This window comes from Suricata suricatta, chromosome 11 (assembly GCF_006229205.1).
Source record: "Suricata suricatta isolate VVHF042 chromosome 11, meerkat_22Aug2017_6uvM2_HiC, whole genome shotgun sequence".
Classification (NCBI taxonomy): domain Eukaryota; kingdom Metazoa; phylum Chordata; class Mammalia; order Carnivora; family Herpestidae; genus Suricata; species Suricata suricatta.
This window is the reverse complement of record NC_043710.1, coordinates 66,588,437-66,614,100: the sequence shown is the minus strand read 5'-3', so window position 1 is coordinate 66,614,100 and position 25,664 is coordinate 66,588,437. Positions and strand designations below refer to the sequence as shown.

Genomic DNA, 25,664 nt, shown 5'->3' with positions numbered 1-25,664 from the left:
GGATATTTTATTTTTTTGTTTTATTCACTGTAAAACGAGAAGGGGGCTGGGTGGTGGGTTGGGAGATGCAGAGAGCCCCCTTTCCCACTCCAAACAGCACTTGCTCTGTGACTGAATAGAAATTGTGGCCAAGATGACATGTGTGCTTAGCAATTTACAATTTTAAAATGACTCCAGCTTTTCATCCTCACAATACCCCACTGAAGTTGGCCAGGCAGATATTACTGTGCCCATTGACAGATGGAAAACTGAGGCAGAGTAAAGGAGTAAAGTGACAGGTGTTAGACCACTCAGAGCTAGGTAAGGCCCACAAGCCTGCTGACCCATGCCCAGCACTCTTAGTACTAGACTATGGCAAGTCATGGCCTCTCCATTTCTGCCGCTGTGCCATGAACCCACCTCCAGGTTGCCCGTCCAACAGCTTTAACTCGCTAAGGTTCTAGAAGGACCATGACAGGAGAAAATATTTACCTACCACTGGATTTCTGCCATATAGGGTAAGCCAGGCACAAAATTATGAGGCTGAAATAGAAGTTTTGGGGTTATTTCAGGACTACTCACCCGTCATAGCCAACAGCCCCATTGGAAAGATGCCCCAGGTAACACAGGAAGCCCACCAGGTATGCACCCCACCCACATTTTCTAGAAGGGTCATAAATCCTTCTTTCCACAGCTGGCCCCACACTGGTCCTAAGCCTGTAGTTCACACAAGGTTGGGAGTGGCAGACCCCTTGTCCCCACCTCATGGTGCAACACTCCTGGGTGGCCAATCAGGTCACTTTTTTCCAATGAACATGAATTTAGATACTGTTCAACACATATGGACCTATGAGATGAAACTCCTTTTTTGTCTCTTAGGCAATTTTTAATAATTTGTGTCATTCTTCCAAAAAAAACCCACAATAGAACAAAACTATCAAAATGATGATCAAAAGCACAAATGGAGTAGGGGAAGGGTGTGTGCAGAAAGACTGGCCCAAAGCTGCCCGCAGCCCAGGAGCAGAAAACTGAGTGCTCAGCTTTCTCACAACGTCAACAGGAAAAAATGGGTTATGAATACAGCCATTTTGTAGGAAATACAAACTTTTCCCTCATCTTGAAATCTAGGAGGCAATTATGGCATAGTTTTAATGAAGGCCCAGCAGGCAGCTTAATGGGCATTGTCTTCACCCACCCAGGCATTGTTTCTTAGAGTTCTCTAGACTGTCAGAATTCTAACAATCTGGGGTGCTTGCTAAAAATGCCGATTCCTGTACAGCGTGGTGACCACAGTTCATAGTTCCTACTGAGTCGTACACTTGAAGTGTGCCAAGAGAGTTTTCTTAGACATCCTCATCACACACACACAACATGACGATGATGTGAGGTGAGGCATGTGTTAATTAGCTTGATTGTGGTAATCATTTCACAATGTATACATATATCACAATATTCCATTGTACACCTTAAATATGTGATTATTGTCAGTTCTGTCCCAATAAAGCCAAAGGGGGGGTGGGGAACGTATATTCATGAGTCCTGCCCTCAACTCACTGAGTGAGAATCTCTGGCAGATGATCTGTATTTTGAACAAGCTCACAAACTGATTCTTCTGTACCTGCAAATTGGCGAACACTCTTATTAGAAGAGTCTCTAGAGGAGGAACTCCAGGTCTCAGGACTCACCCAGGGAGATGTATGAAGGCTGCAGGAGCTCTCCAGGCCCTAGGGGTTGGGACGTCAGGGTCTCTGCATGCACTTGGGTGGGTGCTTTCTGCTGGAATTTCAGATGGCCATAGGCCCCATCTCAGTCTTTCCATCACCCCTCAGGGTCTGCCATCCATAACTCATGGTAGCCACCAGCCTACATTAGAGACAATAATGTGGGTCCAGCTGACCCACCAGGCCTGGTATTCCTACTCTCTCCATTCCCCATTCTCATTCATTATGGGGCAGGCAGAGCCCAGAAGTCTAGGAGCCAGTCAAGTGGCAAAAACTCACTAAATGAGCCAGGCCTCCCCCAACCCTCTGTCCTCCCCGGCACAGGCTGGGGTCTGCCAGAGACTGGCCTTGGGGAGGCAATCATCATTTTTTCTTTCCCTTCCCTCAGATTTGGAATAAATTGCCTCATCCAGTTTGAAGACTTCGCCAATGCCAATGCCTTCCGCCTGCTCAAAAAATACCGCAACAAGTATTGCATGTTCAATGATGACATCCAAGGTAAGTTTCCACCCCACCTGACAAAGCCACCGAACACTAATGCCTTCTCACATGTTTCCCCTGGATTCCCGAGTGGGGGCACCTCCTAGTTACTGCCAGCAGCTGTGGAAGAAAGAGCATTAATGCTGAATTCAACTCCCACTTGGCTAATTTTAGTTCTGTGACTTTAGAAAAGTCCCTTAACTTTGCTAGGCCTCAGTTTGCTCATCTCTAAAATGGACATTATTACTGCTTCAAAGAAAAGTAAGAATTATGTGATTATTAATATATGAAAGAAATACTAAACAATGCTGTAATTTTCCAGCTAGTTGAACTTGGGCTAATCACATGTCTGAGCTGTAGTTCTATCATCTAGACAATGGGAATGAAATAACTGCTTTGGGAGATTATTACGAAAATTTAAAGAGCTAATATGTGGAAAGTATTAGCACAGAACATTCATTGGACCAAAGCATCAATCACCATAAAGATGTCCTTCCCCAGCCACAGTAGCTTGCTCTTGGATTTTCCAAATACTAGGTAGCTCTGTCAGAATCAGGACAGTCCCTCCTGTTAACTTGACTAGAATGTGTGTTACTCAGAATAACTGCGAAAGACATTGATGTCAGGGCTCCAGGGCCTTCCAAAAGCCAATGGGAAGCATCTTCTAGTTTCAAAGTCAACTTGGCTACCTGTTCTATGGACCAGAAGTATCTGAAAGCACTTGCTTATTGCTGTGTAGGTGCCAGTGAAACTGGAGGGGAAGGAGGGGGTCCCTCACATATCATCTCTCCTGATCCAGGCATTCTCAGAGCACTGGGACCTTTCCTAATGTTTCCTAAAGGTCAAGAGAAACCTTGACTACATGTAGGTCAGTATCTAAAAGAGCTTGGCAAACAAAACCTTTTAAAATAAAAGATTCACATCAGGGCAAGAACAGGTTGGTGGGGGACAGGTGTTGGTCCTTGGGAGGAAAAGATTGGCGAATCTTTCATTTTGCAGATGAGACCCAAAAAGATCACAATTTTACATCAAATGAGTTAGGGCTAAACCTAAGAGGGTTCAAATGCAGGTAATAATAGCTAAGGGTTAGAGCTGAACATATACATCAGACACTGTTCTAAGCACTTTATACATTTAATCCTATGTGATTCTATCATCTCTGTCTTAAGGCACAGAGAGAGTAAGAAACTTAGGGAGACAGTTAAGTGTAGAGTTGAAATTTGGACCCTAAATTCTAAGTGCATAATCACTCACCATATTGTTCTCAGACCATACAATATTATAAAACCAAACGTTTTTTTCCTTTCCTGTGGCCCACATTAAGGTCTAAAGAAATGTGATGAATGCAGTGTCTTTTTGGATTGGTCATACATCTTCAAGAGGCAGGATAGCACAGTTTTGCATATTATTAGACAGTTAAGATCAAAATATATGAGTTCAGCACTTGAAGAGTGGGTAGCCAGAGCAGGGAGAGCCACTAAGAAAGAGCTGATACATGGCCATCCCCCAGCCTGTCACCAGTCTGTCCCCCTCAATGTATGGGTATTGGCTGCCAGCCCAGCATCACCCAGAGAAGTGGGGTGCTCTACACAGACAGGGCAGCACAGTCCAGGAGCACCAGCTGGGGGCAGGAAGCATTCACTCCCTGCCTGCCTGCCTGCCAGTCACCTCACTGTTAGCCCTGTGGATGGGCGTGTGGCCTCCGCCCTCGAGGAAACACCTGTCAGCTAGCCCCTGACCGGCTCACCCGTCATGGCACTCACGCATGAGTCAGCGACAGGGTAGCCATCCCCCTGAGCCCACTAGGCTGCCAAGACCAGAAGATGGGAGTGAAAAACAAGTCCATGTGGGGAGCACACCTGGTGCAGATTCCAGATGTACACACACACAGTCATGTGTGTACATCCTCCGAAACATGGGCACAGGGCCACATCGAGACCCTGCACTCTATCTGCCTTCACTTCCTCCCGCTGCCACCAGAAAGCTCCTCTAAGATGAAGCTATGGCCATCAACCCCCTCTTCGTGAGCAAGTTCACACTGCCCAGCTGCAAGTATCAGGCTTCGGGGATCTGCCTATTTGTGCCCCACTCCACCACCACTAATCTCTCTGTCCTCTGACCCCCTTCCCTATGAGTTCTCTCCACATGTGAAAGTTCTGCTCCCCAGTCACTTCTGTCTCAGGGATGGACTCCCAGCAGCCTTTGTTCCCCAGTGTGATTTGGGTTTCCACCAGGTGCTCCCACAGTCACCTGTGCCCCGTGTCAGTTCTCTTACCATGCTGTACTCCAAATGTCCATGTGGAGCTGTTTTCCCAAAAGACGATAAGCTCTTAGAGGCAGAAACTATGCCATCTACTCTCATTCCCCAGTTCCCACCACAGTACCTGGCACATTCTAGATGCTTCATTAGTACTTGGAGAATGAATGAATGAATGAATGAATGAATGAATGAAGTCTACACACACAAATTGACCTTCTCATAAGCACACTCGCCAATTCCCATGGGTGTGTCTACCTTACACCTCCCCTGCCGCCTCTCTCTTATCCAGGTTAACAAACACGTACTGACACAGAAGTGCCCCCCACATGTGCTCACATTCAGATGGATTTACATCGTCACATGTGTACACCCTTGTACATACACACATGTAGCATTTTTAATTAAATCAATTCCTTGTTAAATTCATTGGTTTTGATTTCCTGTTTATAGCCAGTTTCAGCAGAGTCTTTTACTCCCAGGCAAAGCCAGATGGAATAGTTCTTTGGGTCCCACAGCAGAGGATTTCACATTCTTTTCTCAGAAATTAAAGACGAAAGTCATGCATCTGAAGTGTGTGACAAGAGCTAGCAAATGGTACCAGAATGTCAGGAGCCCTATAAAACCAAGTCTTTGATCAGGACAGCCTGACCATTAGGAATGAGCATGTAAGTAACGACAGTAAAGAAGTGGGCATTGAGGCGCACCAGCCAGATCTTCCTTCGAGAAAAGACTTGAAGTCCCGACTAGTGGCATGGCTGTCAGCTGCCTCAGGCAGAGTCCCAGCTGCAGACAGCTGCCTCACCCACCGTCCTGCCCTGCCAGGGACACACTGCATTCCACGATGAGGGAACATAAAAGCCCAACCATTTTGGCCCAGTGAGGAACAAGTCTGAGGGGACTCTGAACTCCAGAGCTCCCCACAGGGTTGGCTGAGGCTTTGGGGACTGCATCACAGCCCAGCTTCTCCTATGCTCCATCCTGTTCCCCACCCCAAATTCCTGCTCTCTCCCATAGGTGCTAATTCCAAGGGCACTTCTTGGTAACATCATGAACACTCCACATGTCTCAGAATCTGCTTCCCAGGGAGACCAAGCTGTGCCAGATAGTAGCATTTTGCATGCACACAGAACTTCAGGTGGGAAAAGTGGTTTTTTATCCACACTGTCTCATAACTTCCTGACAACACCCCTCCCCCTTCGGGGAAGACAGACATTGCTGTTCCCTGTCACTGGTAAGAAAACCAGAGTTCAAGGATTAACTTTTGTTCCAGGTCACGTAGCCAGACAGGCACAAGGTGGGACTAGAACCTAGTTATTTCTGACTCAGAGGTCTCCACTCTCATTCCATGACATCAGACTGCCTATTCCCCAGTGTGGGCGAGGCAGTGCAGGGGGTCTTCTTGCTAAGGATTACATTCTCGATCCTACATAAGTGGGGTTGTCACTGGTCTCCAGCAGCCTGCTGCTCCTATCTTTCCTATCCCTGCCTACAACTCCCCTGGTTTACATCCCAAAGAGGAGGCTTAGAGAGGGGAAGGGGCTTGCCCACACCACCAGCTGGTTACAGATGAGTCCAGGACAAGAAGCCTATGATGTGTGTTCTCAGTGCTAAGTGGGCAATTAGGAGAGTGATGAGCAATTCCAGGACTCAGGGGGCAACATGGAAGATTAAGCTCATGCTTAATCTTTACCTCCAAATACAAAGTTAAGAGAAATGAAACATAAAACCATATAGTCATGCTCAAAAATACAAAAGGAACACCTATAAGCAGAATTGAAGAGAGTTGAGAGGGAAGGAGGAATGATCGTGGCAAACAGACCCCAAAAACAAGTCACATGTGATTGCTGGAAACAATCCACCCCAGCAGGACTCCTCATCAGAATCTGCCTGGAGCCCCACATATGGGAGGTGCTGGAACCAGGCTGCCACATGAAAATGACGCTGGGAGCATGCTGCCTGCTCCAAATGCCAGCCCGGCATCACACCCTTGGTGGAACAAGGAAGGTGGGACTAAGGGCTTTAGGATCGCAGCACACAGCTCCCAGAGGGCAGGGCCATGCCTCGAGCCGAGAAGGAGCTCTAGCATGTAATTTTCATGGTCTCACAGCAAGTCCGGCTGTACCACACACCTGGGACTCAGCAACCCCACAAGGCCAACGACATGGTGGGGCCTCTGGAGACCCAGTGCTGGAAGGGTGAAGTGCTCCCTAGGACTGCCGACGGTCTCCTGTGCCCCCATCGCAGCTAGTTCATAGAGAGCGTCAGCCGCCCCCAGCTGGTTCTCAGTGAGCAGGGCTGCCCACTTGCTGACTTACTGCTGGCAGTCTCTTCAGGAACTTTGGAAAAGACAGAGGCTCAGGTGACTTGTTTCAGCTGGGACCAGAGAAGCATCCCTGCTCTTAGGGGAGGAAAGAGAGATCTGGAAGGGGGACAGCAATAGGAATGATCATGCTGGAGGACAGGCCAGCTGTGTTCTTCCACAGGAGCCAGATCCGGGATGCTGCTGGCCGAGTGACCAGGGACCTCCAGCCCCTACTGCTAGCTCCTCACACAGTGTGGCTCGGGGCCTGAGCGTCTAGTTGGCTTGTCTGGTCCAGAGCATCCTCCTACCCCACCAGCCTGCACTGGACCTGCACTGCTCCTGAGTCCTACCACACATTTGGGGCCAGACAGCCTGTCAGGGTCCCTTGTGGCATTTCAGGCCATTATCACCCCCTCGCACTTTCAAATTTTAATTTGTGAGTCCAAGTACTTAAGAGTCAGACCTTGGATTGAGACTAGCCTAGGTCTGAATCCCCATTTTTCTCCCTTTGGTTTTGGCCACCTGGCTTAAATCCATATACTTCTTTATCTACACAATGGGCATCATAGTATTAACAGCCTGGAGTGATAATCAGCCAGTATCTACAGAATGACCAAGATGCTTTCAAAAGGACAGCGTCTATTCTGGTTGATTAGACCCTACACTGATTCATTGTGAAATGTTTCCATCATTACCCCTGTTTATGGCACCAGGTCATTATAAAGACAACAGTGATGTATAAGCAGGGACAGGCATGTAACAGTACTTAGTTCTGGTACCTAGTACAAATACCTCTGATGCATACTATGCTCCCGACACAAAGGTGTGAGAGAGAAGGAAGATACCTAGGACAGAGAGGCTTTGGTGGAGGTGAGGAAAGAAACAGGTGTGAGCACAGGATGGGGCAAGCCTGAGAAGGAGGCAGGACCTTTATCCACTTTCCACATAAACCCCTGTTCTTCCAGTCCATTGAATTCCTCACTGTTCTATGAATTTTCTGCCAACTCTGTGATTCTGGATGGTCTGGTCATTTTGCCTAAAACTTTCTTCTGCTCTTGGCTGACTTCGCGTGTCCTTAAAGTCTTAAGCTTCACCCCCTCCAAGATAGCACACCCAGGGCCAAGCCTGTTCCACGCATGTCTGGCTGATTCCACCCTTTTCCGGAGCTCAGAAGTCACCCACTTTGTAGAATGCTTTCTCAGAACTCAGATATGATACCAAAGGGGCAGATGGGGAGGAGTGGCCAACCTCTGAAGACTGTCCAGCTGATGTGTCCTCTTTACCAGACACCAGGAATTATTTCCAGCTCTTAGGGGTCTGCTGCCCCCTTCACTATACCGCGGCCACACACATGAAGCAGCACTTCCTGACTTTTCCATTCTATCTCCCTCACAGTGAGGCACCCTCTGGTTTTTTCAGCCTTCCTTTTCACGAAGCCCTGTGTTCTGTGCATGCTCTTCACTTACAGGGCTATCTCTGGCCCTGAGATTCCCATGGGTCTCTTGGATCTGATCCTGTCTCCTGTGTGACCTCCCATTAGCCTGTTGCATCAGGTAAAACCCCAGAGAAGCCAAGGAGATGGTAATTACTCCTTCTGGTTCCTCCCAGATTGTGTCTGAATAGATCTAGCCCATATTCTGCATGGGCCAGGAACTACCTTTAGAGCGTCCAGTGGTTCTAGAAAATTCTCATGACAGAGAAATAGGGCTGAAGTTGTCTAGAAGGCCCATGCTTGCTATCTAGTAAGGGAACGTGAATTTCTCTGAACACATATGCTGTTAACTACCTACGAACAGAGTGTTCTATTGATCCTTATATATGCAAAGCCAGGTGCAGCCAAGGTCCAGAACAGGCATCCAGTACATATTAATGAACAAGTGAGTGATGGTAGTTGGCTGCTTTTGGGGTGGGGGAGATAATTATGTGGATCCTGGAACAGGCCTGGCCTTGCAGCAAATAAAACCCCATCCCCCAGGACTCCAGGCCTCTGAAGCCACGTTGAGCAGACCCTGACTAAGCCCAACTCCCTGCCCTTCCCTCTGTCTGGAACAACAGTCTTGCCTCACCTACAAAATGGCTAATTCTTTTCCTTTTTTCTTCAGTACCCCATTGTTCAGCATGGAAGTTCCCTTTCACGTCCTCAAATGTCACTATTAAAAACAGAATAGAAATTACATTTTCAGCTTGTCCTTTTATGCTATTTCCTGAAAGCACAACCTCTGATCCCCAGTTTGCAGGAAATGTAATTATGGAAGCGCCCTCTGAAGAAGAAAACTTGTTTTTCTTTCATCGTGAATGGGAAACAGCCAGTCACACTTCGGGCGCCCCAAGGGCACAAGCCATGTTCAACAGCAGCCCTGGACCCCTGGGCTTCTCCAGGTGGTTACCTCCAGGAAGCTAAACAGCTTCCTTCCTCTCCACTTCTAATTCCTAACACATTACCCAGGAGCTGCCCAAAATGAAAGTTAATGATGGAGATAACTGTACTTGCCAAAATTTATAATATGGGGCACGTGAACTGCTGTTCTTCCTCTTGAGTTCTGGTCTGTAATCAGGGAAAACTGTCACTTCACTGGATCGCCTCAGAGGAAGATCCCAGAAAGGAGAGCATGAAGTAGTAGCCAGTGAGGTAGCTGATGAGTGTGGGGCTCCAGGAGCCAAATGCAGAGGTTCCCAAAGGGAAAATGAGCAGCAGTATCCAGTGCCGCTGAGAGGTCAAGGAAGAAGTGGCTAAGGACTGGCCACTGAATTTGGCAAGGTGGTGGCACAGGTCACCTTGTCAAGAGTGGGGACAGTTGCTTAATTGGGCTGGGTTTCAGGGAGACTGAGAAAAAGGAAATAGAGCCAGTAAGTATATACAGCTCTTCCCAAGAAGGAATAGAGCAGGACTATACAGAGTCGAGGGAGCCTATTATAGATGGGAGCTTGATGACGTATTTGTATGCTGGTGTCAGTGATGTCAGTGGTGTCAGGAGAAATTGAGGATACAGTGATGTCAGTGGTGTCAGGAGAAATTGAGGATACAGTGGTGTCAGTGGTGTCAGGAGAAATTGAGGATACAGAAAAAAAGAAGAGAAAATTACAAAGGAGAGCAGGCAAAAATTATGGGATCTGGCACACACCTGGGGGTGGCTTTAGCTAGGAGGAGAGACAGTTCATTATTGGTAACAGGAGGAAAGGCAAACCAAATGGACATGGAGGAAAAGGATTCAGAAGTTCTCTCCTGATTGTTGCTGTTCCCTTTGAACCTCACTTTCCACTTCCGGGGGCGGGGGGCGTGGAACGGAACTCACAGTACCTGTTTCGTAGTGTTTTGCGAAGATTAAATGAGCACATGCAGGTAAGCATATCTATAGCACAGAGTCAAAGTCACGGTAAGAGGCATCAATAAATGGCAGTTGCCCTTCTCTCCTTTCATTGAAATATTCCCATTTTCCTATCAGATTTCCCATTGTTTTTTTGTTCTCCACCCCTGCCAGAGCCATTGACATCCACTGCCTATTTCACTTCTTTCTACCTCCACTACCCCCACCCCTCAGTTCTCCCTCAAGGGGAGCTCATAATGCCCCACCTGCTGCCTTCAAGTCCAAGTCAGGAGAAGCTGGCTGAGCTTCATGGACCGCAAAGTGGTGGAAGCAGTACCTCAAATTGTCCCTGCTCTGCTCTAAGTGAGTGACTGGAAGGGGTCCCCAGTTTTCCTCATCTGTGTGCTTGTTGTAGGTCATGCTTTCCAGTCCCTATGCAGCACTGAATTTCTGCAGGCAAGCCCAGGTTTTCGGCTTGCAGATTCTAACTAGGGTAGATACCTGGCATCCAAGAAGGAGAAGATCCATCAAGCGCGCGGTCTTTGGGAGCTTCTCTGATGGAATATCTTTGGCGCCATCTGGTGGCGCATGGTTTGCACGTCTCCTTTCAGGAGGCAGATGTCCTGAAATGGAATCAGATGAGCAGAAAACTCCCTCTATCCAATCAATGGAAGGAAACTAGTACTTCAGCTAGAGAAGCCATCTAGTTCAGTGCATCTCAGACTTAAATGGGCATATAAATCATCTGAAGACCTTTGAAATACAGGCTCTGACTCAGCAGAACTCAAATGAAAGCAGCTTTTGAGGGCCAGAGAGTAAGACGGGTGGAGTTGTTTGCAGAAAGAGAAATGGGGAGTAGCTGACAGAAGTGGACTTTCAGAAAATAATAGACCAAAGGATTTAGGAATTTGGAGGAGTGTCATACCATGCAATTCTCAATACCTGTGTAAGTGATTTCAGTAATTGCTTAAATTGCTTTTTGATGCTTTCTTGGATATCAGCTTGGTGTTTCTTTTGGTTGCAGTATAGTGCTGAGTCTGGCTATGACATAGCCCAGCTTTATTCAGGTTAGATGAAAAGTAGATCTGGGAAAAAAAAAAAAGGGAGGGTTCAGGATGCCTGTCTGGGAAAAGCAGAGGATGTCTGGCAGAGGAGATCATTTGGGCTGAGTCATAAAGAATAAATAATGATGAGCAGTAGCCAAAGTATGGAAAGAGTCCAAATGGTCATCAACAGGTGAATGGATAAAGGAAATGTGGTATATATATGTATATGTATATATATATATATATGTGTGTGTGTGTGTGTGTGTGTAATGGAGTATTACTTGGCCATCAAAAAGAATGAAATCTTGCCATTTGCAACTTTGTGGGTGAAATTAGAGGGTATTATGCTAAGTGAAATTAGAGAAAGATAAATATCATATGACTTCACTCATATGAGGACATTCAGACACAAAAAAGAAGAAAATAAGGGAAGGGAAGCAAAAATAATACAAAACCAGGGAGGGGGACAAAACATAAGAGACTCTTATATATGGAGAACAAACAGAGGGTTACTGGAGGAGTTGCGGGAAGGGGCGATGGGCTAAATGGGTAAGGGGCAGTAAGGAATCTACTCCTGAAATCATTGTTGCACTAAATGCTAACTTAGATGTAAATTTAAAAAATAAAAGGAAGAAATAGCAACCCAGATATAACAATGCAGAAGGTCCTAAAACGGTAAAGAACATGGGCAAAGCATAGAAGTGACCTGCTAGGGAATGATCAGTAATGCGCCTGGGACATAGGGTATGTGGGGAGGCATGAAGCTGCAAAGGTAGGGTGATGCTGACGGTATGCTTTTCTACACATAAACTAACAAAAAGCACATCATGAACAACTTCCTCATAATTGTAATCAGTAACTTCTTTCTCTAAAAAGCAGGGATGAACCTATTTTGTTATCAGTGGTATCCTCAGTACCTCAGAGTTTTGTACATAATTGATGCTTAACAAATAACTGAATGCAATTAAGTCTAAACAGTGACTTCTAACCACCAATTATGTTACAGTTGTTCGTGCCCAAGCCTTGGTGAACAGGGAGTTCCTGAGGGTACGGACCATTTTTGATTCATCTTCTGCAGTGCCTAGCATGGTGCCTGTCACCTGGTAGGCCCTCAGTACATGCACAGTGAGCTTCTTGGGGACCCTCCGAAGGGTTTTAGGAAAGCAGTCCTAAGCCCTTCCGTGGGACCCTGTAACACTTTAGCAGTGCCCCAGGCCATTCCTGTGTGCAGGCTGGAGCCTGTACCCCACCTTCTTGTTCCTACCTCGGGTCCTGCCTTCTGATGTCCACAATGATGAACATGCACTTGTTAGGCTCCAGCTGTTTGCTGTGCCCCAGTCTTGACCCAACACATAGCCTCAAAGCCAGGCACAAAGCCAATCCAATATTCTGGGAGAAGACCCTTCCTCAGAGCTAGCAAAGTGCAAATCCCTTAGAAAACTGGAAAGAGAAAACAGGAAATTCACTCATATTCCCACCCTGCAACCTTTAGTATTAGTATTGTGGTGTTCCTTCCAGATTCTGTGTGTTTCATTACACGGAACAGCTTTTTATGTTTCTCTTCCTTCCAGAGAACTCGGCGGAGTGTAGCTTAGTGGTTAAGAGCACAAGGGCTAGCAGCGCCAGGGCGTCTCGGTTAAACATCGACTTGATTTCGGCTCAGGTCATGATCTCATGGTTCATGAGTTCAAGCCCCATGTCAGGCTTTGTGCTGACAGTGCAGAGCCTGCTTGGGATTTTCTCTCTCTCTCTGCCACTCCTCTGCTCTTTCTCAAAATGAATGAAATAAACAAACAAAAAAGCCCAAGGCCTAGAACCTGATTCCCTGGGTTCACATCCTCACTCTGTTATATGACCTTGGACAACTCGGAAAACTACTCTGTATTTCATTTTTCCGGGCTATAAAACAAGGATGATAGTTAGGATTAAACAAATAAATGTCCTTACAGTTAGACATGTAAAGCACTTAGAACAATATCTGGTGTTAGTTATGAATTTAGTAACCTTTTCTGTATTGCTGCATAACCTTCATAATTATCATTTTTAATGGCTGCAATATGTTCTGGGTGTCCACATTAGCCAATTTACTTAACCATTACTCCTTTGTTAGATGTTTAAGTTATTTCTGGCTGTTCTGTATTAAAAATAACACTGTCATAAATATCCTAGGACATGCGTTTTGGATTTTTCCATACATAGATTCCCAGAAGTAGAAGCATGAAGCTAAGGGTCACAAGCATTTTATGCCTTTGGTCTGTATTGGGAAATAGTTTTCCAAAAACACTCACAGCATTTTAAAATTCATGCTGGAAGTTTTTACTTTTCACTACTTCCTCACCAGCCTTGGATAACATCGATTTCTTCAATTTGTGCAGCTTTCACATCCCAGAGATAGCCCCACTGTAACTTTCTTTTCTTTGACTATCATGGAGGCTTCCCATTGCCCATATGACTACTGTACTGTGAACTCTCTATCAGTAAGGGTCTACACCAGTTGCTCTAAGAGAGAAAATACAAAGAATTGCTGATTATGGATTTAAAAAATGAGACGCCTTGAGGACCTGCTCTTAGGGAACAAAGGGAAGGCCAGGTGGCAGCCAGCTAGCATTGGTGTCTCTGAGGCATGAGCTACGAGGCTGCTTCTGCAAGTGATGGACAGACTGAAAACTAAATTCGACTGCTGCTTCTGGAATAATCTGTTGCTGTGGAAGTGGAAAACCAAGGCTGTGGGGTTTCCAGATTTAGCAAGGTCAAAATGCAGCATGCCTATTTAAATTTGAATTTCAGATAAATAATAACTTTTTAGAATATTTATGCTAATATTCCATGGGGCACGCTTACATTTTTTAAGAAGTTGTTTATCAAAAATTCAAATTTAAATGTCCTACATTTTATCCAGGCAATCTCACAAGGCAGGGATGATGCTGGAAAAAGCTTTCTTCTTTCCCCCTCACCCAGCCTTTCTGTCATCCTCTGGTGCCCCTTACTGGCAGAGCCCATCATAAAGCCAGTTGGCAAAGCTGGGAAGAGGTCTGCAGAGAAAGCAGAGTGAAGGGTGTGTTTGAAACTGAGAAACAGTTACCCAGTAATTGGCGCAGTCGATCCTTTCAGCTACTCAGCATCCATACGCAGTGTTGTATACAACAGTACTTCCAGAAAACAACAAAAACAACTCCAACAAGATGCCTAATAAAACATCATTCTAAAAGGAATGTCCTCGCCTTCTCCTCAAAATGGAGAAAGGCAAAATCTCTACAGTCATTTTCTTCATCTCCGGAAAACAGTCATACTACTCATCTCTGGTCAGGATTAACTACTCTTAAAACTCCATCACAGTTATGTTTGAAAATTCTGTTACCTAAAGACCAAATTATGGAATTAAGAGGAAGGGAAGGGAGAATAAAGTAGCTAATATATACCATTACATATAATCATAATATTCGAGGAAGAAAATATGCATGGCTGTTTCTGTAACCAGTCATAAGGCCATAGTTGATGTTTATACATTTCTTTCTCAACAACCGATACCATGTTTTCTTGTCCTCAGACAAGACTTCAACTTCTTTAGTGGGATGATCCAAACCTTTATTTCTGAAGGATGTGAATTCAAAGTGGTCCTGCCTCTCTTTTGTTGCAGTAGTTTTCATTAATATCTACTATTGAGTCTGGAAATACTAAGACACACCTCAGAGGAGCCCCTGAGGTCAGATCTAGTCTTCCCTATCCTCAGTTTTCCCTCATTTATTGGGATAAATAACCGCATCAGTGAAGTAACCCTCTCTTGTCCATTGATTTCATCGCAGAAAAACAAAAAAGTACCAAATGGCCAGATGACACTCTCAGCCCTCAATTTGGTAGAACCATGTTGTGCATTCTAATAGAGGCATTTGTTTCTTGAGAACCAAATACTTCCAATCTAGAGAGCACAAAATAGAAGACTTTCTGCAAATGAGTTATCAGGTGAAATGGTGAAAGGATCCACTTTCACTTCACCCTTTGATTTCCAGACCCAAGTATTCTGGCCATGGAAGAAAGAACAGTTTATCGTGTGCTAAGTCAAATCCTTTATTTGCATTTCATAAAATAGAACTTAAACATCTTCATAGGGTGTTACCTCAACTAAGTCTTAAGTAGCCCATTCTACTTATCTATTAGGCTGGCTGTTCCTGGGTGGTAGAGTGCATGTTAAGACCACTGAATTCCATGAGTATAAGCCTACTGGTGCACTTCTATTACTGTGAAATGAATTCCTGATTATAAGCCTAGTTGTCTGGAATATATCAGGATGGTGAGTAGTCAGATTCCTAATATCCACAGATAATGGCACTGGTCAAGTTTTATATGTAGGGAAAGAAAATCTATATCCAAAATATATTTTTAGTACAGTGAGGATAAGTGTCTTTCTTGTCTATAATGGCAAAAGTCCAGGGTCATCATTCTGCTGTCAGGTAGATAGTTCTACCAGGGAATGCTGCCATACCAGGAGCTTAATGTTGGTGTCTGCCATTGACAGGTTAGTCATTCAGCAGTAGCATTAGCAGGTCAGCCTTGATGAGAGGAAGTCCATGAATAACCTCTGTTCTTGCCACCATGGCTACTTTGTATGTAAACTCATTGAGCAAACCTTAAGGGGCTTGAGAAGGACACTAACTAACATATACAGGACACGCAATTTTGTCCACCTGATTGAGAGACCCTATTTCATTATGCTCTTGGTCAACTTTCATGTGTGGCACAAGTTTGTTCACACTCTATACTTATCCAAAGAGGTCCATCTACATACCCCATTTCAGACTTCCTTATCACCAATCTTACTATTTATTCTAAGTCCCTCTACATCTGCTAAACCATTAGCAACTGCCAATAAATCAAGATAAGTCTAGCCATCTCTTGGGCCAAAATGGACAACCAAATTTACAACTTGAAGTCATGTCCATTAGGAAAAATTTCCTATTACCCTTTACGACTACATTGTGGCCGTGAAGTTGCAACCATATGTTTTTCAATGATTCCAGAGTATCGTTAAGAATAGTCTGTAAACCAAGCCCAAGTTTCTTTCTCCTTGGTCATATGAGGCCCTAGGTATGCATTGAGGGAGAGGAAATCATGCAGCAGGAGTAGGTATCAAATGAGTCTGAGCCATATGCTCATGCAACTTATTGGTACCTTCCAGATGGGCTCATGCCAATGGAAGATGGTAATGTACTGGGCACTCCAAGCCTTATGATTTAGTGGGCAGCTCAGATCACATGGTCACTGAATGTCTCATGGCTACTTTGTGGTTTCATTTTTTTAATCCATTTATCCCTTAAATTATTCTATGAGAATCATGCTTCTTTTTGGCCTCTATTATATTTGTCCTTGTCATTTCATTTATGAATGTTGGTGGTAGGAACACCTGACTATCTGATCCTCTCTCCCAGGGTCTAGTAATAATCTAGGAGTTCTTTCTCAAAAGAACATTTCTCTATGAAAGAGGGTATATCTTTGCTCCAAAGCCTGCATATTACAGGTTTGACTTCCGTAAGGACTAAGGAAAGTTGCTTCTTTGGCTACACATTCTAGGTGTGGGGAACTCTGCCAAGGGTCCTCTCTTAGGGGTTGGGAGCCAGTGACCAGAGATTGATCTCAGTGCCCTCTGTTACAGGCACAGCCTCTGTCGCTGTGGCGGGGATCCTGGCTGCTCTGAGAATCACCAAGAACAAGCTTTCCAATCACGTGTTTGTTTTCCAAGGCGCAGGTGAGGTAGGTGCCATTCGGAGAATAAGTAAGGATGGGTGGAGAAGCATGACAGAAAGGAGGTGTTCAGGGGTTCCAAGAAGAGGAAGCAGCACAGGTATATTGTGGTAATTGCAGCTGCCTGGACACCAACATTTGGGTGTCTCAAGGGCTTAACTGGGCCTCCTAGGAGTAGGGGGAAAGATGTGGGAAGAGAGGATCTTGGTAAAGCATCTGATCAATGGCAAGCAGCCATTTGCCTTGTATCTGAACATGCACCATATGGCCCTTCCCAGGCAGCCATGGGCATCGCCCACCTCCTTGTCATGGCTCTAGAGAAAGAAGGCGTACCCAAGGCAGAGGCCATAAGGAAGATCTGGATGGTGGACTCCAAGGGACTCATTGTCAAGGTACTTTTAGACTAGAGACCTAGAGATTTCTTGACACCTACAGCTATTGGAACTAGACTATAAGAGGTTTCTAAGGGACAAAGTACTCAGAATAGAAGGTAACAGGAGGGCAATGTCCTAATCTCCAAACCAAGAGACAAACCTCAAAGTAAGATTAATTGCTTTTCTAAAAGCTTTGAATATGTGGGCAAGTGTGTGTATGTATGCCCCTTCCAACTTTATCTCCTACCACACTTCTTGCCTTGCACGAACCTCTGACCACAGTAAATCATAGTTTTCCAGAAGTAACATGCTCTCTCTCTTCCACATCCTTTTTTTCCTCTGCTTGAAATGTCCTTCTCTTTTTCCATATACCCACTTTCAACCCTCAGCCCCATCTGTTTCTTTCTTATCTTCTGTTACCTCCTCCAAGTTGCTTTCCCTGAGCATCTAAGTATCAGTTCATTTCCTACATTTATGCTCATGTTGCCTCCATACATTGCACTTGCCAAACTGTAGGACAGCTGCCCTTGTGTTTCTCTCCCCGCTAAACTATATAGTCTTCATAACAATGCCTGGCATGTAATGAATACATAATTATGTTTGAGGTATGTGTGAAAGAATGAATGAGAAACAGTCCAGCTTTTGACTGGAATGCGGTGAGGGACACAATTGGATGTCTTCCTTCTTTAGGATGTCACTGAGTGCTCCATGTTTTAATGACCCAAATTCCATTTACATAGAATGTCAGTGAAAGATTTTTTTAAAAAGATGATAGATGGGGCACCTGGGTGGCTCAGTTGGTTGAGCATCTGACTTGATTTTGGCTCAGTTCATGATCCCAGGGTCGTGGGATGGAGCCCCACATCAGGCTCTGTGCTGAGTGTGGATCCTGTTGAGGACTCTCTCTCTCTCTTCCTCTTCCTTTCCCCCCACTTGCAGTGTCTCTCTAAAATAAAAATAAATAATAAAAAGATGACAGAGATAGGAATGAGGGAAGTACATTGGGCTCTTGACCAAGAACAGCAGAGACTTTCAAGAAGAAACTGACCTTCTATTGTCTCATGTAGAGCCCAATTGCCCAGAGAAGGAATTCCTCCTCTCACCCCATGTCATTCCAGAGCAATGCAGGCACAGGTAAAAGCTCTCAAAGATTGCCACACTTCTCTCTTGCCACCTTCCAACATTAGTTTGTTCATCCCATCGATCTCACCTCTACTCAAATATCTCTCAAAGCTGGTGTCTTCACTCTGATTCTCAGGAGGCCAGCTGACCCAAAGAAGTCATCAGAAACCTTTGTACCATTTACCAGACTGTCACCCACTGACTCCTATCAAAGAAATGGAAGGAATCCTGAGCTTATTGGGAACAGCCAACCTTGGCAAGCTTTCCCTGGAGCTTAGCGCCCCCTCCCCCAATCCCTCAACTGCCCCTGTGGGTACTGGACACCTTGGAGCCAAGAGTCTTGGTCAGACTCAGACACTTTATAAGAGCCTTTCTGTCCTGGACCCCAAAGCCATGACCCTAGTAGCTCAAAGAAAGGCTTTATGGATCCTCCATATGTGGCTTAGGTTAAAGAACCCCCCCCCCCCCACACACACACACACATGCACTGTAACACAAACACACATTAAAATCCTCAGGTTCCACCTTAGGTTTTACCAGGAGATCTTCTCAAGAGGATGAGGCACCAGGCTTCTGATAGCTCAGACCAAAGTACAGGGCTCCACAGGGGATGCTCTCAGGATCTCCAGATGCATCCATGTCCTGCCCAGAAGTTCTCACTGTCAAGCCACATTGTGTTTTCCTTTCTCTGCAGGGGAGGAGCCACCTGAACCATGAGAAGGAGATGTTTGCCCAGGACCATCCTGAAGTGAACTCCCTGGAGGAGGTGGTGAGGCTGGTGAAGCCCACAGCTATCATAGGTAGGAGGAGGCAGGAGGCCCACTGTTCAGCCCAGCTAACCCTCTTGACTTGCAGGTGGAAACTGAAGCTCAGCAAGGAGGCCTAAGTAATCAGTGGAAGCACAGCTCTCTCCCCTATCCCATGTCCACTTTAGTGACACAATCTTTTATTGAGTGACTACCATACAAAAACCACAGAACCAAGGCACCAAGTTGGGGCTTAGTGATGCAGAATTGTCTAGTGCAAGGGAAAAGCACAGGGCTGGTCTCTCTAACTGAAAGGAAATGAACACTGCTCCCCCAAAGAGGGAACCCTGGCACCTCTGCCTGGCCTGGGAGATGAGCCCACTCTAAAGGACAATACCTAGGAACGCCTTCACTGGTACATCTTAACCAAGCAGGGACCTGAGGTGGATCAGTGTTCCCTTAGGGATTAACCAGAGATCTTACACAACTCAAGCAAGAAGATGCATTTCTTTTTGGCTCCCTCGATTTCTATGGCAGATGCTATCTCCAAGACTCCTAAGTCTTTCATATTGCACCTGGCTCCCTACCACCACCACTACCACCACCAGGAGAGGAATGGGTTGCTTATAAAAGAGTAGGCACCCCTACTACCCACCTTTTCCCTGTAGGTGTTGCTGCCATCGCAGGAGCCTTCACGGAGCAGATTCTGAGGGACATGGCCTCCTTCCACGAGCGCCCTATCATCTTTGCCCTGAGCAACCCTACCAGCAAGGCCGAGTGCACGGCTGAGAAGTGCTACCGGGTCACTGAGGTCAGCGGGGAGTCCTTCTTTCCCCAGGCTGAGAGGACACAGTAACAATAATTATGAGTAACCCTCTGAGGGTGAAAAAAAAAAATCCCCACATCACTGATGAGGAAAATGAGGTTTAGAAAGATAAAATAACTTGCCCAAGGTCGCAGAACTAATAAGGAGTGGAGCTGGCCCTCAAATCCAGGTCTGGCTCCAAAGCCCAGGCTCTTACCATCTTGTTATACTGCTCAAGGTTCCTCTAGTAACGTAGAGCTTTGAACAGAACCTGAAGCATTTGCAGACTCTTGGTCACTTGTATAACTGTTATGTCGGGTTGGCCCTCTTGGGAGGTGACAGGTTAAAAACCTTCACCTTTCAGTGATTTCTTGGCTGCCAGGTAACTCAGTGGGAGCTAAGCTTTCCAGTCAAATGAACAAGTGTGCTCTCAGCACCTGTAACAAGCTCAGCACAATGCTGAGCATGTGGGAGAGGTTGAAGGAAGGGTTCAGCATCTGGGAAATAAAACTAGACCACCATGACTGCCTGAAACCAATCTCCAGGCTCCATCTCTGGTTTTCTTCTTGCCTCCAGGGCCGAGGGATCTTTGCCAGTGGAAGTCCTTTTAAGAGCGTGACTCTAGAAGATGGCAGGACCTTCATTCCTGGGCAAGGAAACAATGCCTATGTGTTCCCTGGAGTGGCTCTGGGAGTCATTGCTGGCGGGATCCGGCACATCCCAGACGAGATCTTCCTCCTGACAGCAGAGGTATCACTTTCCCTGCTCACTTGCATGCTCACAACAGGGCCCGTGATCTGTACCAGATACCACACTGGGTCCCTGAAGAATCCTTCTCTCATCTCTTCTACCCACCTGCCCCTCCCCCTAGCAGTGGATCCTCAAAATGCTTGAAACTCAAGCTTCTCTCAAGATCACCTTGAGGCTTAAACTTCTCTCAGACCACACACAACATTTTTAAGGGGGTATAAGGAATAGTGGAAGGAGGCATCAGCAGGAGGCACTGGTAGTGAGGGGACAAAACTCAGTCTGCTTCTCGCCTCACAGCTGTCCCATTTACATGCCTAGAACACGGGGGGTGCCACAAAACTATCTGAAACTAGGCTCATGGACCATGACAGGCATTGTATTCTTCCATCCACTGATCTTGGCCATGTTACCAGGGTAACTTGTTGTAGAAAAAGCCCCACTAGAGCAGCTTTCTGTTAGGAAGGGATAGATTGCAAGTCTGGATCTGAGTGCTTAAACATTAAGCACAGATATGGGGGTGTTTCTTCTGCAGGTATCTTACTAGAAACACTCCCCAAATGATTTTTTATTGGACATGATGAAGATAATGAAAGATTCATTAAGAATGACAGCCCACATTCCTAATAACAGTGGTTAGAAATAACAACTATAGTGGCTTACATTTGCTGAAATGCCAGGGACTTCACAATTATCCTCACTCTATGGAAACCAAGGCACAGAAATGTCTCTTTGGGGAGGTTAAACTAAGCAAAGCTATAAACAAATCCTAAATCTATTTATCCCCAATGAGTTCCAAAGTCCCTGCTGTGATTTCCGACAATATTCCACACAGCCCTATCTAGCCCCACTTCTATGAGCCCCACGAGGAACTGTCTCATGCTGTAGGTTCCTTCTTACTAAGTCTTGGTCTTTGAGCACTCTTCCACAAGAACATGTGAGTAGTAGTGTAGACCTGCAAGCACAGTATCCCCCAAGCCATAGTGCACACTAGTTATGGCTTTGTGCCATGGTTCTCTGACCATCTTGTGCGAGTATTCTGGTATTTCTTCTTATTGCTGTGTCATTGGGGGTGGTGTGCCGTGGCCGTGGGTGGAGCTTTTTGAAATCCCCATGGATGGAAGAGTCACTTACTCCTTGGAGTTAGCCTGAAAGTAAATTCCCCCTGTTGTACAGAAACATGCTTGCTAGAACCTTTCTATATAACCCCAAGAGACATCTTCACCTCCACTTCCTAGTACTGTGGGACCACTCAGCTCCAGCATTTCATGAAGAGTGTCCATCAATTACACAGGAACCTCTCTTCAATGTATGCATTAATCTCTTGCTGCAAGCAGGACAAGATCTTCCCTTCTAGGAGCTGATAGTATGGTCTTCAAAAAGTTGGCAAGTTATATTTCTGAAAGGGGTGCTTTTAAGTTAAGACAACTGAAGTGAATCTGACTTCCCTATGGAAAAAAAACAATATAACTTTTAGGATACTTACATATCTCATTCCATCTGACAACTCTGTAAAATAAATATAGTGATTACCCCTATGTGATACACAAGAGAAGTGAGACATAGAGAGTCTAAGTTCTTCCTACAATGTCACTGGGCTTGTGAGCAATAGCACCAGGATGGCCACAGCTGATTTCCCCCAAGCTGAAGCACAGCATGGCCATGGAAATCCTGCTTCCCTCTCATCCCATCTTCTATACCTCCACCAAGAAAATCCTTCAAAACCCTGAACAGTCCATGTCTCTCATTTCAGACATTAGAATGGCTCCTCAGTGCTTACAGGATATAGCCCAAACCCCTTCACAAGGTTTCCATCCAAGGCGTGCCATCACTAAGCCCTCATTCCCTTTCCATCCTTTAGCTTCCCCCTACCATCAACCTAGCCAAGGTTCTTTTTAGAGTCAAACTCACGCTTTCACTCCTGCCTGTCTCCAAGAAATTGCATGTGCTATTGCCTCTCCCTTTTTGAGTAATTCATACTTTGTCCTTCAGGTCTTAGCTTGTGTCTCTTCTCCTGGGAAGCTTTTCTGAAGATGGCAAACTGGGCCCTGCCTTCCTCTATGCCTGTATGCTCCCTCTCCTTGCATTCACTTCTGTGCTATAATTGTTGTACCTGTTTGTTAATTGTCCACTGACCCTAGACTACAGGAGGAAAAAGGCTTCCCCCTCATGGATCCTCCACAACTAGCACAGAGCCTGGCACATCACAGAGCTCAGTTAATGCTTGAATGAATGAAAAAGAGAGATAGGCTGAAAACGAGGCAGAAGAGGCAGCCCACTTTCCTAAAGTCAGCCAGACTCTGAGGCAAGACGAACTCCTTCAGCTCATCCATCCTGGGACACACTTCTCAGAGAGCATGGCTTTTCCCAAATTTAAATCTGACACCAGAAGATTGAGTGAGAGTGGATTCAGAGCCAGCACCTAACAGACGCTGTTTTGCAAGGCTGGCTGAGCACCAGGACCTGAGGCTGGAGGATGAGGCTTGAGGGGGAGAGTTGGGCCTCAAAGACAGGCTCCAAACTGGAAAGGAAGCTGTGGGAGGTGCTGTTCCCAGAATGGTGTGCACAGGACATTCATTCAGATAAAGCCTAAGGCCCCTTTGTGGTGTCACTCACAGGAGAAGAAGCCTTTCCTCAGGGCTGGAGGAGAGCGCAAGGAGCTCTGAACAGAGACAAGATGGCCTGAATGGCACCCATGATGTTACTAAGCATGTAGAAGAGGATGGAACTCAGGATGTGAGGGTCTCAGGGATCTCTGCGCAATAGGTTGGACCAGCCACGGGGTGCTCTGAGAGTCTGCTTTACAAGCCCCAAGTTTGTTTATCTTGGTCTTAGTGGTTCTCCTTTAGATTTCAGGGTCTCATACTGCTTAAAGCCTCAGCCAGTTTCTCAGTACAGAAAGGATGTGTCCTTGCCTAAAAGCCCAAGCACTAAGCTCCCACTGGGCCATGAGGTGGTAGAGACTACAGTGGGGAACAGCCATGGTTGGCTGCCTGTTTGGGGTGCGGTGAGTCTCTGGGGTAATGGGTTGGGCTTGTTCTGGGAAGGCAGAAACTCAGCTTATTCCTCTCGGTTCTCTCTCCCCAGCAAATTGCCCAGGAGGTCTCTGAGCAGCATTTATCCCAGGGGAGACTGTACCCACCACTCAGCACCATCCGGGATGTGTCTCTGAGAATCGCCATCAAAGTAAGGAGCATCCTGCCCCCAGGAATGTGGGTGGTGAGGCTCAACGACCTCCTCTCTCTGCATGTTTAGGGGATGGCAGTGGTGGAGCTGGGTGAGAAAGTCCTGTCTGCCGCTCAAGCCCCACCCCCAACACCCGCTCAGGCCAGTGCTTGGAAAGCTCCTGGATTTTCCCTCAAACACCAGGCGAAAATGTCATTAAAGTCCATAGTCTTATAGATCGAAATGTGGGTGGAATTTTAAAAATATGAATCATAAGTACCATTGATACAGAAAAGTCAGCTTTCATTGTATCACGGAAGGAGCTCAGGCTGTTGGGTCCCAGCTCCAATTACTTCACTTTCCTGAGCCTCAGCTTTCCCCTTTTCCAAAGGTGCCAGTAATTCATTTCTCCCAGAGTTTGAAGAAGATTAAAGAGGACAGTGAAAAAGCTCCATACTCCATGCCTTTCTGGCCAGAGTAGATGGTCATTTCCCTGCTGTATCTCAGAATAATTGGGCCATGGGGTGATCAGGTTCATGGAATATTCCAAGGAAAATTGTCATCCTAGAGACCTTGCAGAGATGATGGGTTTTCAGGGAACCAGAACATGGTACAATAAAGACTGTCCCCAACATTGATAATTATTGAATATAGATAACAATTGTACAGGTTTTATTATACTGTAATTTTTATTAGTATATTTATTTTACATTTTCCATAAGTTTTTGAAATAATTTCAGAAGACACATTGCACAAGAGCATCTGCTCCCCATGCATCATCCATTGTAAAATCCAGAATCAGCCCTCAAGACCAGTAGTCCAGCGCATAGTCCCAGTTCTGCCCTGTCCATTTCTTTCCTTTGGGGGATGTTTAGATTTGTGTTCTTCTGAAGTCAAATTTAACATGCAGAAAACAATGTCCGGCTGTTCTTCAACCCAGGTTTAGTGACAGGGGGCAAGGAGGAGGAATCAGGTGTCCAGCACTGAACACCACTACAGGGAAAGGTTGCATTACTCACACTGTACAGATGAGGAAACTGAGGCCCAGCAAGGGTAATGTCACTGCTGAGGACCCATCAGCAGTTGGAAGCAGAGGCAGACTTGAGTCTGAGGCCTCTTGATGGCCTAGTGTTTATTCCTACCTAGGCAGAAAGCTCACCATCCCTCAATCCAGTGGCTTCAGGGACAACAGTTTGTGGTTCTCCAGGGGACATTCCCCTTCCACAGGCTCCCAAGCAACCTTCAGGCAACTTTTAGGCAGGTTCCTCCTCAGGGTCCAGTTCCTCAGCCACTATGTTTTTCCCTAGGTCCTTGACTTCGCGTACAAACACAACCTGGCCTCCTACTACCCAGAGCCCAAGGACAAGGAGGCTTTTGTAAGATCCCTGGTCTACACTCCAGACTATGACTCCTTTACACTGGACAGCTATACTTGGCCCAAGGAAGCCATGAATGTTCAAACAGTCTGATGCAGTCTCAGAGGCTGGTGTGGGGCTGGAACAAGCCCAGAGTAATGCTGACAATATAAATGGGTTCTAAAATGGCCGTCTTTGTCACTGTGTTTTTCCTTTGAACTTTCTGGTGTGAGGGGAAATACTCAGGCACACAGTGAATGAGGGCCTTGTTCCTGAAAACTCTGAGAATTCCCTTTTCGGTAACCCTCTTCTGACTTCCTTCCTGAGAATTTCTTCATCCAATTGCCTATAATTAGCTAGGCCTTGTGGGAAATCTAGACTCCTTCCTAGAACTCTGTGTTGACAGAGCTCAGTCTAGTAAAGGAGAGTGGGTATGGACAGTTCATTTTGCCACAGGTAAGAAAGTGGTAAGCCCATGAAAGAAGTGCAGACAAAGGTCAAGGGTGTTCAGAGAAGAGAGG

General features: G+C 45.9%; 1 protein-coding gene across 2 annotated transcripts in view; it reads left to right on the top strand.

Moving 5' to 3' along the window:
• The window catches only part of ME3 (malic enzyme 3), a 188,724-nt gene extending 163,391 nt beyond the window's left edge, over positions 1-25,333 (top strand). For both annotated transcript variants that reach the window (XM_029915107.1, XM_029915106.1), the window contains 8 exons: positions 2,089-2,198; positions 16,741-16,838; positions 17,108-17,221; positions 19,020-19,125; positions 19,740-19,882; positions 20,453-20,626; positions 23,711-23,809; positions 25,096-25,333. In XM_029915107.1, the coding sequence (XP_029770967.1) occupies positions 2,089-2,198; positions 16,741-16,838; positions 17,108-17,221; positions 19,020-19,125; positions 19,740-19,882; positions 20,453-20,626; positions 23,711-23,809; positions 25,096-25,257 (1,006 nt within the window). In that variant the 3' untranslated portion in view covers positions 25,258-25,333. The remainder of the gene's footprint in view (positions 1-2,088; positions 2,199-16,740; positions 16,839-17,107; positions 17,222-19,019; positions 19,126-19,739; positions 19,883-20,452; positions 20,627-23,710; positions 23,810-25,095) is intronic.
• The last annotated feature ends 331 nt before the right edge of the window (positions 25,334-25,664 follow it).